Raw genomic sequence first — 13,230 nt, 5'->3', positions numbered from 1 at the left:
AGCCCTGGCATTTCACACTCTGCATTCATCAAACTTTCCATCCTCTATTTCCCTCCACATATAAGCCATATGCCTGAGGACATATGGAGAGGAGGTGAGCGCAATCATTCACTACACTTCCATTGCTTGGATAGTGGTGAAAGAGGACAGGAATGATTTGCCCTGTATGTTTTCATTTGCTTTCCAGCCAACTGCGTCAGAGCTTTTCCTGCTGGAATTGGAAGGTTGTATATCTCAAAATATCTTTATACCAATTTGTCTTTTTGAAGAACATAGTAGCACACATAACTGAACTCTTGTAAGGTAAAATGATAGTTATAAAGTGTTTTCTTTAATTAAGAACCCTTTTGGACTTTTAAAAGATGAAGCTATGGGCAGCTGTGGCCTGATGGTTAGAGAATGGGACTAACTACCTGAAGGTTGCTGGTTCAAGTCTCAGTTTCTGGCAGGAGTTGTAGGTGGTGGGGAGTGAATGAACAGCACTCTCTTCCACGCCTTATTACCCATGGCTGAAGTGCCCTTGAGCAAGGCACTGAACCCCCAGTTGCTCCCCGGGCTGCTGCATATAGTTTCCCACTGCTCCGGGTGAGTGTTCACGGTGTGTTCACTACTCACTGCTGCGTGCGTGCACTTTGATGGGTTAAATGCAGAGCACCAATTCTGAGTATGGGTTACCATACTCTGCAAATTTACACAACCTTCACTTTAAGAACTTCAATGAAAAACTTTTCCACAGTCAGTTCACTGGAGAATTCTACTCTTTTCTATTCTATGTCCCTGAAACATCATAAACCAATGTAATTTCCATCAGTAATCATAATTAATTTTGTAATGAGGTATAAATGGTATCTTGGAAGTTTGTTATAAACTGTTAAGTAATTACTCAAAAAACTATTCAAAGCTAACATTCATTTGTATTCTAAATACACAATAAATATGCCATATCTATATATGTCTACATTCTCTGTTTTGTCTCATATGTTGTTCTTTTCTGGCTGTTTGGTTGCATTTCTTTCTTTTTGAAGCCTGTACATTGCAGAAAAATGTCCAAGTGTTTTGTTTACAAAGAGAGACTTCCCTTTGGTCGGACTATACTGGGATTTCTGTTTATTATGATCATTTTATAATATGTTGGATTCCTGCTGTGCAGCTCTGTGTGTGAAAGGAACCAGAGAACACACGGAGCCTTAGCAGTGAGTGATTGAACAGCACGAGGAACTGCTGCATTTGTCTTTCAAGTGCATGAGGTGCGCCTGAAGAGTTCGTAATCTCCCAACCTTCTCCGCAACCTGACTATAAAATGAGGTTTTCTAAACTCTCGCCCTAACCTCCCCCACCCACTCACATCTCTCCCCCTTCAATCGCTCTTTCGTTCTGTCTGTTACATATCATTTCCATCCTGCCTCTTTTCAACTCTAGCTACCCCTCCCTGAGTAAAGATGAAATGATTATTCACATGGTGAAGTTCTTCGCTCTGTTCGGTATTTTGCACATCCACATTACCGCTTTCTCAGATACGTTTATACGGTTCAAAGCTTGTGTAGTAGAGGGCTACAAAAACATTTTTAATTTCCTTTTATGAGACCTTTAATGAATGCCTCAATGATTCTCTGTTTTCCCCTATAACTTCCCGCAATTTATTTAGTTATCAAATGTGTGTAGGAATAAAAAATAACTCAAATATATATTTGGTTAAAGGTGGTAGCACTCATTTAAATTTGATTTACTAACATATTAAAAGAAAATTATGCAGTTAATACCATATCGAGCTATTTCTAATAATAACCTAATCTAATAATACGGTAACCAACTGTAGTCAGGCTTATAAATTATTTTTTAAATACTTTAGTATTCTTGACTTGAATAAAACTTTATGTAATTTATGTTACGATGTGAATCACATTGTTTCGTTGAGAAAGCATCTTTAACATTGTCAAATGGATGCTTTGTACCTTCCTCCCACCCCTGGGAACTTGCTTTTGTCTTTGCCATCGTCTGGTCTTTCGCCCAGGAGTCCTCTGCTGATGTTAAACTCCAGGCGAACTCAGGATAATATCCAGCAGGCCCACGGTCACATGACTTTCCCTTTGAAGAACAATCTGGAAGAGAACAATGATTTTACTAACATTTGCATATAGAAAAGGAACCACATTGTTTAATAGGTAACAGAACAGCAGTTATAGATGATTTGGGGCAATTGTATGGACTTTTTTGGTCCTGTAAATTAAATTACTTAGTACACACTTTTCAAACTCATTTCATTGTTGGTATATTGTTCTTCAAACTTGGTCAGACTGATCTGTTGATTGATTTTAAAAGGGTCTGGTGCATTAAACACAAAACATCAGCTTGACCTGGCTATTTTAAACCACATAAGACCTGAAAATCAGATCAGGCTGCTTCAAAAAGGGACTTTTCAACCACACACACACACACCCACCCACACACACACAAAGTGACATATAAATCAGATGAATGCATACAGTTCACTGCAGTTTCCAGCTGATGTGACCATTAATTGCAATGTAATTGCAAAATACTCCATTGTGACCATAAAACTATTTTATCATGGCACATAATTGTGCACTAATACATTCTGACATTAAATGTGCACTTGTGGTTCTTAGAGTTTATTGAGTACAAATCCAAAAGAAGTTGTCTCCTACCAATGCCATAAAATGAGACTTTGATTTTTAACTGATTTAATAAACATTACATTATTTAATTTGTTATGTAAGTTATTCGTTTATTTTAAATTGTAATTTATAGTATGATTTTTACCTGGAAACAATACTATTACATCTCATTTGATGCCCAAACTTTGTGAAGAGACTGTTTAATCATAATTCTGTTAATTTTCGGACAGGACAATATAGTGAAATTTCCAGATGCAGCCTGCTGCTGATTAAACGGCTGTTTGACATTTGAAAATACAGTAGTTATTTATAGATTGATTGTTGTTCATGTTCACGCTGTTCACGTCTTCAGTGATGGTTCTAATTAAAACACATTGTTTAAGGTCAAAGACTGTGTTAAGATGACTGATGAAATGTGTCTTCAAAAAGACACATGATCATAGCTGTGGCAAATTATTATCATTATTTATTTATTTTTACTGATATGAATGTTACTGGCTTTAGGTTTAGCCAGGAGTGCCATTTGAGTTGCTTCTTAGCCCAGTAAGATGCACTTCTGCAATGTATAACATTACAATTAGACTTGATAGAAGATGAGCATAATATAAAATAACGTTCAAATATGAAATTCAATCATTCATTCATTCTCTGCTCAGTTGTTTTAGTAACCATTAATGTGAACATGGCTAAAAATAAATAAATGCAAATAAAATCACCCCATGGGACATAAAAGTGCTCATAGCTGAAGAAATATCCCTATATGAAAACCTTATTTATAAAAGGCCGGCAAATATAATAAATGTAAACTCAGCTACTTTGTAGTGTTTTAAATTGAAGTTGGAGCTTAGCATCTGTAGATAAAGTGACAAAGTTTTAATTTAATACTGATGTGTCAAAGTACATTTGCATAGCTTGTCTCATAAGATTATCATGTAGCTCTGTAACGCTAATAATTTTAACACCGACATTCACATAAAAAGTGAATGTCAGAAGCCATTCTTCAGGGACTTTAACATGACTATGATGTTCATACTATTTTCCACAATTTTCTTGTGGTAGTTCATGCATTCTTGTATTCATTTATTCTGCTAGAATGGCTTTCAAACCATTCCAACTGTGTTCCAACCACACATTCGTCTCGTATTCACTGGAGTGATAAAAGCACCAGTGGGACCAGGTTGTTTATCAGAGGACTGCTGGTTGAAGCTCCAGGCGACGTACAAATACGCACATTTTCCATTCTTTTGCCCAGTGCATGAGTGTGCTTCCTTGGTACACTACTGGGGGCTTCCACTGTTAAGAAAGGCAGATTTAAGAGGAACATTTTATTGCCCAGAGGTTTCTCTTGAACAACTCAAACTTAATGGAGTTCTTTGTTCCGTTTCATTCTGGAAGCATGCATTTTCTCTGTGTTAAAATAACTTGTTCTGTGCCAGTTTAATGTGCTACTGTAAGAAAACTGTAAGCAGAAGTAGGCAGACTTCAGTAGATTCCCTTAAATGCAGGGCCAGCGTAGACTTTGTGCGAGATTTTAGATAGACACCCCCCAAAAAAAACACTAAAATGCTGAATTACACTAATTTATTTGTGACAATAAGTAACTAATTTGATAATTAACCAGTTCCAATAACAGATAACAATTAGTGCCATCCAAAGTTCAGGGAGCTGTTGTTTCAAAACTCAAAACTGAACAATACATAGTTTCAGAAGCTTATGTTTATTGTAAATAAAATGTACCACACTAATAAAAAAAGAAAAAAATATGGTCACACTTTGTTTTAAGTCCAGTTCCCCCTATTAACAAACTATTAACTTTGACTTTTCCCTAAATAAACACCTAATTTGCTGCTTATTAATATTTAGTAAGGCAGTTGTTTAGTTTAGGAAATAGGTTGGATTAGGGGTGTAGAACATGGTCATGCAGAATATTTGCTTTACAAGTGCTAAGAAAGAGCCAATATGTTAAATAGGCATACTAATAACAAGTATTCGGGGTTAGCAGTGTTAATACAATACAATAGTGTTATAATAAGTTAATAGTGAGAATTGGTCCCTATACTAAAGTGTTACCAAAAATATATATTATCTTAACCATTTAACAGTACTTAAAGCTGGAAGTGGTTATACTCATAATACTAGGAGATGGTCAGTTCACATACTGAAAATACAGTATATTATGGCTGGGTATTGTTGGCTAAGATAATATTCTCAATATGTTACATCAATACGTGTCATGATATGGTACATCAAAGTAATCATGTCCAAACCAGTTTCAAGATTTGTAGTCATAATTTGTATTTGTATTTTTATTCAAATGAGTGCCCGATACAATTTTATTCAAATGAGTGCTAGAGGATAACATTGTATCATATTGGATGTTAACGTGCTAGTGTACCTGTAGCTCAATTGGTAGAGCATTGCGCTATGAAGCGCAAGGTTGGGGGTTCAATTCCCAAGGAACACATGATAGGTAAAAATTGATAGCCTGAATGCACTACTGTAAGTCGCTTTGCATAAAAGCGTCTGCTAAATTTTAAATTTAACGTCACATTCGGATAATGGAAGCTTCCATTGTATTTGATATTTCTCTTTCACCACAACCATTAACCAACATACTGTACACTATAAAATGAAAATGTAGAGCAAAATTGATAATTTGTCCTTGGTGTCGGATGTGATATGTGTTTGTATTTATATTAAAAAGAAAAGAAAAAAAATGTTTTTTATTTATATAAGATTTAAATAAATGATTAAAATAATACAATTATCATCACCATCTGTTTTTCTTTTTTCACCAGAATCTTTTTTTTTTTTTTTTGACCCACATGTGCAATGTGTCAAAACATTCAAGTTCACTGTAGTTCATCCGAAAGTAGCGTGCTCTGTCTAACAATATCAAGTTTTAAAATATGCTGCATTAGAGCTTGTTAATATTTCATGACCTCACACTGGTGAAAGTGACAGATTTTAGAGAACACTCCTGAGCTTTCCTTCCACTTAGTGATTATCAACTACAATTGCTAAGATGGTGAATCATTTGTTAAAACCCTCAGATAATGTTAAATGCCAGAGGGAAACTTAGGTCTCAATGAGACATGTTTCTGTGATGTCTCTTCAAGGTTGCACGATAAATTGATTTCAGGAAGTACTGTTTTTTTTGTTTTGTTTTGTTGTTTTTTTTCTGACAGGACATATTGCTCACCAACTTCATCACCAATTTTATTCCAAGGGAGAGTGTATACATTAACCTTTACAATAAGCCTTAAAATTGTCATTTGAGAAATGATTTCCTTTATTTTTGGAGACAAAAGGCTTTCATGTACTGTGAAAACAAAATGTAACTTTAAAAATGTAAAACTGGTCCAGGAATATATATTCAAAATATAAGGATGGACTGTTTGTGGCTGTGTGTAGCACCTACACTCTGCATTTTTTTTATTTATTTTTTTTTACATGTAAAAGCTTCTAAGTCACTTTGGATAAAAACCTTAGTCTCAGCCTTAGGCATCACACCCACAGACCGTTGGCTAAACATTTGATGCATATGGGACACAAAAATGGAAACACTTCAGGAGTGACAAAGTCATCATCAGATTGGTTGAATTCTACAGAATTTCCAAGGAGACGTGTGTAACGTGATCTTTAACGTTCTGTCCAGAAACAAAGATGCCATGACGCCAAACCCCCTCATGAAAGAAGAAAGCCATCGTGTTTACAACTGTAACGACAAGTGCTTATCAGGATCACCTAAACAGAGTTTCAAAATTATGTGAAATTTCTAAAGTTTGAGGCAATCTTTCTAATACACCCGAGAGTTTTGCACACCGGTCTGTTATTGTGGTGACATTTCCATGCCCCGAAACGTGAGGGTTTCAAACTGTGATTGGTTGTTTGAAATGTTGATCAAATGGCCTCATGGGCAGTCCTTGGTCAATGAAAGCTGCCATGAATTCTAGACCTTCAGCTGTCGACCTGAATGTCTGGCTACGCAAGACTATAAAAGCATCTGCTAAATGACTAAATGTAAGTGTATATATATATATATATATATATATATATATATAATACTTTACAGTGTTACAAATTTATTCTGTTATAACTCAACTTGACCTACCCTATCACAACATTAAGAAAAGGATTCCCTTTGTGCAGCACATTTCAGAATGGACGGCTTTGCGAATCTGTTTTATGAACGTATTACAGGATTTGCAGTAGCTGTTATTAAAGGAAGTGCGGACTATATTGAACCTGACAGCAAACCAACAACTCGTATGTGAACACAGAAAAGTGCTCTTGTCAATTTATTTTACATGTGAAGAGGGTGTTTAAATTTTTAAAGGAACATGAGCAAAAAAAAAAAAAAAAAACTTGTTTCAGAAGGGTCAGAAAGAGGGTAGTCATGAAAAATATTCTTGGTTGGCAGCGCTCAAACTGAGATGGATCATTGTAAGTGATCGATCTGGAACGCTTTACATGTTGTTGGTCCACAAATAGCACTTCATATTGAAGACTCAACTCACATTAGCTCTGACAAGAACAAAAAAAAAAGGGGGGTAAGATTTCAGAAAACCTGCCAAGCATTGTGCAGCTCTGTGTATCCTTCTGAAGATGGGTAGACAACAGTTGTAACATTTTTATTTATTTATACAGTTTGGAATTGTTTTTGTTCAGAAGGTTACATCCAAAGTTGAATTAGAATTTAATCATATAAGGTGTTATCCATATGCTGCAGAGCTTTTGTGTCCTTGGTCTCCAAAACCGTACTCTTAAAAGCAGTTTCTCCACCCTACTTGTTCCAAATGAGGCTGAGAGAAATGATTCAACAAAGCCGGCGACAGGTTCTGGATGTGTCAAACGGTTCCTGTCCCACCGCGGTGGCAATCTAAGGGAGAAATTATGACTTAACAGATGGCCAAGGACACAGATTTTACTGGCCATTTATCCTCATTTAGACACTTGACTTATCTAATGTCTTAATTCTCTGAGTGTGTGATCATATCCCATTTGACACTCATTGAAACACTTAGAGTCGATCAGTCACAATGACCCTGAAAATGACTGCAAGTAAGCTCTGAAAAGTCTATGGAATCAAATAATGGTTTTCTTGTTTTTTTGTTTTTTATTATTTGCCTATTTACATCAAACAGCATCACAACTTTCCTTAATCGGAACTAGTTTGAAACACTAGTTCAAGATTTTATTTTAAATTACTTGAATTTGCAATTCTTATGGACACTAAAAATCATTTGCTACCTGCCACAGAGCATTTGCAGAGATGTCATTGATTTTACATAGGTTAGCCAATTTGTGTGATATAAACCTTTAACAGTGTTTCTGAAAAAAAACTGTTTTATTTCAGGAGAGCTCTACTTGGTTGCAAAGCATTATGTAAAATCCCTATCGTGACAATGTGACCCATTTGTTATGTATAACGGTGCTTATTAGAGACTTAGAGAATATTATGCAGAACATTTTAGCTCTGACAAGATTCAATGCACTGTCTAAATGATTAAAAGACCCTTTCAAGGGACAAAAGGGTGCTTTAGTTTTAAATGACTGCCACTAAATCCACTTATTTCAGAAAATTGTAACATTTTTTAAGATACCAGAGTATTTGCATACAACTCGATTATTTTTAAAGTGCTATGGTTCTGGAACGCAATTTCTGTAATTGCAACAGACAAAAAAAAAAAAATGCATTGTTTAAACAGCTTTATAATGCACTTGCCCAACTTTGTGGCACATATGCATATTTTCATTTCTCTCATGGCCTCTCGAGTTACTGAGAAGGACATTTAGACGATTGCACCATAAAAACTGCAAATGGCATGGTTTGGAATTACTCAAAAACTTTTGCCACAGCTGAGCTCTCTAGGCTCCACACAGCAGATAGTCAGGCGGGTTCGGCTGTAAATGCTTTCAACCGTGAGCGTTTACAGCCCATAAATTTGTTCATTCAAAATGGTCAATTATTCCCCTAGCTCTTTATATCCCACTCAGATGGGGCACAAGATCATAAAGGACTTGGATAGCGGGGGGTGTGTGAAATGACCAAGCTTCCTTTCCAGGGAATATGTGTGCCAAGAGAGCAAACTCTGTTACAGGTCCCCGGGATAACAGGTGAAAAACTTAGATTTATTTCTCACAAGGCAAAACCAAAACAATAGAAAAATCACAAAGACAGCAAACTAGTCCTCGGGGGCAATGCAGATCTTATAGGGTGTGGAAGCTGTCCCAGACCCAGCGTTCACACAGGACAGTAAACCAGAGAGATAGTGAGGCAACGAGTGGCTATCTCTCCTCACTAGGTGTATTGGGGTACAGTGAAAAAGGGAAGTGCTTGAATAAAACGCACTGATTACAACATGAACACGGGACACACTAAACAGTTTACTCACATGGAAAGACAAGAAAGCAGAGGTTATAAAGGAACAGGGGAATGAGTAACAAGTTAGGGAGAAACAGTTACTGATCTGTGCTCCCCTGCCGCAGGAGCATCGCTGATTGCCCAGGTCACGAGCTGCTGAAAGTGACGGGACAACACAGACAGCACGGGGAGCCAATGAGGCACCCTGAACCATGACACTGTAGGCATTTCTCAATGTCAAGGAAGGATCCTGGGAAGCCAGTATTTTGAGGATGCTATGTCATCGACATCCGTCGAAGGACTGTTCCAATGTTGAGGATCCTCGGAATTTCAACCAAGGACTGAGTCCTTCGTTCGAAGTATTTCCCATACACAGGAAAGGATGCATATGTGAATCCTTCGCGCTCTTCACGCTCTCAAATCACCCACAATCCTACGCGCACAGCTTTGCTATCTTGTTCAAAAATTAAAAAATGTCGAACGTTTGCATAGTCGGAGCGTTGACGGTTTTTATTTACGTTACCAAACATTTGTTATAACTGTGGTAAAAATAAGTAAAGTTTGACGTTTAAATGCCAGTACAAATTACTACCGTATTGATATTGTAAAATATACAAATACAAATGGTTAAGTCAACCAGACCTGTCATTTAACAATTGGTTGTGTCATCGGCATTTCTTTTATAAATAACTAGTTAAGTTGTCCAAAGTAATTTAACGATACCATTCAAACGGACCTTTTCACTGACGTAATGACGCAATTACGTGCACTTGCTAGCCTGTTCCATTTACGTGTTCTCCGAATGCGAAGAGGAGTCTCGCCTAGCCTCTGAAGGAAGTGACTTGGAAGGATCAGTCCTGCCAAGGAAGTATCCTTGACATTGAGAAACGCCTTGTATTTGGGGACCAGCATCTCTGCCCCCACACTAAAGTAGCAATCACTCCCTGCAGCTGTCTCAGATGGCACACCCATAGACCGCACACATTCACTAAAATCTGAACCATATTACACAGAAAATGGAAAGCACTGTCTGTAATCACCAGTTCCAGAGTGATATAACTGCCACATCAAAACAAAATTAACTGTGGTTTTTACATACTTGTTAGACAGCTCTTCTGAATGGGTCTTAGCCAGATAAAATAGACTTAAAATGATTAAGTCAAGGTAAAAAAAAAAAAAAACCTGTAGACAGGTCTTGTAAATTCACAGATAAAACCTTTTGGGAAATTTGTCATCATTAGTCCATGTTGTTAGGAAGTTGTTAGCTTCAGGTGTTTATGATTCTCTGTCTATCACAGTTGTGATTGCCATCTCATTGAAAAATGATTGAACACATTTGAATGTATAGAGGAAACACAGAAAGGAATTTGCTGACTGATAACACCGGGAAGAGAAAAGGCACAATACAACTATAACTGGCAAGGCTAAATTGCTTCAGCAGGGGATAAATTATGTGGCTGATTCATTCTAGGTGTTGCAGTTAGCTCACTGTAGATGCACCATTTGATTTGCTTTTGGTGGCGGGTAGACCTATAAAGAGAGTGTGCATTCAGTTAATGAGGCTGTAATGTCAGAGTGACCCCGGCCTCCTTTATCACACGAACTGAGATTGAGAGCTAGGTACCACATGGAGGTTAGCTAAAACACTGCCAGGTGGCCACTCGAATACAAATGACTGCTCACAGCGAGTCAACAAAAAAATGGACTGCTGAACTGTTTATATATGTATATATTCTATTTGATTTTAACAAGTGAAATCATAATTTGCTCACCATTACCTTTCTGAAAATATAAAATTTGTACATTAGAATGATCTGCTTGTGCTGAATATTTTTTTGGAGCCATATACACCTTTTTCAGGATTATTTGATGAATAAAAGTATGTGTGTGTGTATATATATATAGTGACAATATATTATAAATGTATCCTTTTATTCAGCAGGGGGTATGCTAAATGTAAATAATTAAGGAACAGTGCCAATAAATCAGCATATTAAAAGTTTTTATTTTTTTATTTTTATTTTTTTTATAAGGCTCATTTGACCCCTGAAGACTTGACTAATGGCTGCTGAAAATTCAGCTTTGCATCAAAGGAATAAATACTTTTTTTAATGGATATTAACATCTAAAAACTGTATTTAATTCATCAATTACATATAAATTATAATAATAATTTACAATCTTACTATTTTTTACTATTTGTCTATCTTTCATCAACTAAATGCAGCCTTGATGAGAACAAGATACTTAAAAAAGCTATTACTGATCCCAAACCTTTTTTTTTTATTTTATTTCAGAATTTATATTAGCCAATTAAGTGAAATTATTAAACTCAATTTTTATTCTATTCTATTCTATTCTATTCTATTCTATTCTGTTTTTACTCATATTTACATGAAACATGACATAAACATCAGAGCTAAGTCTATTATGCAGAATGATAAATTAGTTTATCTTCAGCTCTCAGCATTAATTTTGATATATTCACCCTGTTTGCATATTTATGCATCCGTTTGACCGCTTTATGGCCTATGTACACCTCATGTCTCCTATCGCCCTGTCAGATACCCTGAGGAGGACCGGACAGGTGAATGCATGAGTCATGAATCAGTGTTGACAGATGGAGGAGACACAGAATGATATGAACGGGCTAAACAGAATAAAACATAGCATGCAGACAGCCGCATAGCCAAAAAAATATTAATCTTTAACTCAACCGTTCTTGTTTTTCTGCCTTAGTATAGACAGAAATCAATCTAACTTTCATTTCAGATTAATTCTGTTGATAAATGTTGCATATATAGTCTGCTACATCAATGGGCAGCATGAGACAGTATGATGGGGTTTGAAAGGGTATCTGAAAGGTGTGGACAGGATCCTAGAATTCACGTCTAGCACCATCAATTTTTACTATCTCACATTCCCGCATATTATGACAGTGGGCCCAGAGGATCTATTAGCAAAATGTACAGATGAGTGCCAACTGCACTGGGTCCAGATACAGAATATGAGTCTGCAAATGTGAGGAGAGTTACTTAAAACAGCATTATGCAAGGCAGTGTCTGTATTATATGACAGTTTGCTAAAACTTGGACTGCATGATTTTATAAGAACATGGGATGACCATTAAAACATTATCTTATAATATATTCTATATTTAACAGCTTTATCACTTTGTATAATTGTGTAAATATTATAAATGTGGCCTCATAAAAGTAAATATGCATGCACAGCTATGACATTGGTAGCTACACTATCAGTTGCTAAAGGAACACAATATTGTATTCTTATATAATCTGAAGAAATTGCCAGCTCATCCTTTACTATTAGTTGTTATAAAAAATAATGCTACCCCAACCTGACTTGATGAGAAGAGGTGTTTTTTTGTGATCAGGCTAATATTAAAATTGGTGAACAAAATCTCCATGATTGAAACACAAGACACATCAAGAAACCAGATGTATCTACTGTTTCATGCTAGCAACCACCCAGAACACCTCAACATCTCGTAGAGCACCTGGTCACATGCACAATTTATGCATTAATTATCATATTTTCAAGAAAATAAGTCACAACTGACTGCAAGTAGCACAGGGTCAACGTAACATTGTGTAGAGGTGAACATATTGGTGTATAAGTCAAATTTTACGATTACATTTAGAACTGTTCAGCATTTGCAAAGAAATTTACAATTAAAAAATCTGATTTGGTCTGATGTTTATCTAAAAGACCTTGCTATCATTAAAACTCTGAACAACAATGGTGTTCATGAAAGGATGTCATGTAAGAAACCACTGTTGATCAAAATAAATCTTGTTAGCAGTTGACAATTATTGGCAAAAAATGCACAAAGTTCGTTTAGAAGAAAAAAGGTGCACTGCACGCAAACAGTTCTAAAACTCATGGTCTAGAAATTCTGCAATCAATGAAAAAAAAAGGGGGGGGGGGGGCAAGAGTGTATCAAGGCATTTTACAGAAGAATGTCAGAACAGTGTTTCATCTATATTGAGGGATTGTCCAAAATTGGTCAAAACTTTTATAAGCAGCTAAAGGAAATGTTTTGTAAAGGGGAACGAGGTCTGGGTCCAATTCTGAAGACACTGAATCAGGATCAAGTTTGATCCGGTACAAATCTTGTTGAAAAAGAACTGACCATACAGTTTTTGGCTGTTATTTTGCCATACAAACTGGCTAAGGATTAATTTATAAATTAATGTTTTGATGATT

The 13,230-nt window shown here is 36.2% G+C and overlaps 1 protein-coding gene across 2 annotated transcripts in view; it reads right to left on the bottom strand.

Annotated features, from left to right (window-relative positions):
• Positions 1-13,230, bottom strand: part of LOC113117028 (ALK tyrosine kinase receptor) — a 374,362-nt gene that overhangs the window by 192,888 nt on the left and 168,244 nt on the right. For both annotated transcript variants that reach the window (XM_026285385.1, XM_026285386.1), the window contains exon 3: positions 1,953-2,099. In XM_026285385.1, coding sequence (XP_026141170.1) covers positions 1,953-2,099 — 147 coding nt within the window. The remainder of the gene's footprint in view (positions 1-1,952; positions 2,100-13,230) is intronic.

Source organism: Carassius auratus, chromosome 17 (assembly GCF_003368295.1).
Source record: "Carassius auratus strain Wakin chromosome 17, ASM336829v1, whole genome shotgun sequence".
In the NCBI taxonomy this organism is placed as follows: Eukaryota; Metazoa; Chordata; class Actinopteri; order Cypriniformes; family Cyprinidae; genus Carassius; species Carassius auratus.
The sequence above is the reverse complement of the archived record's forward strand: the minus strand, read 5'-3'. Positions and strand labels throughout refer to the sequence as shown.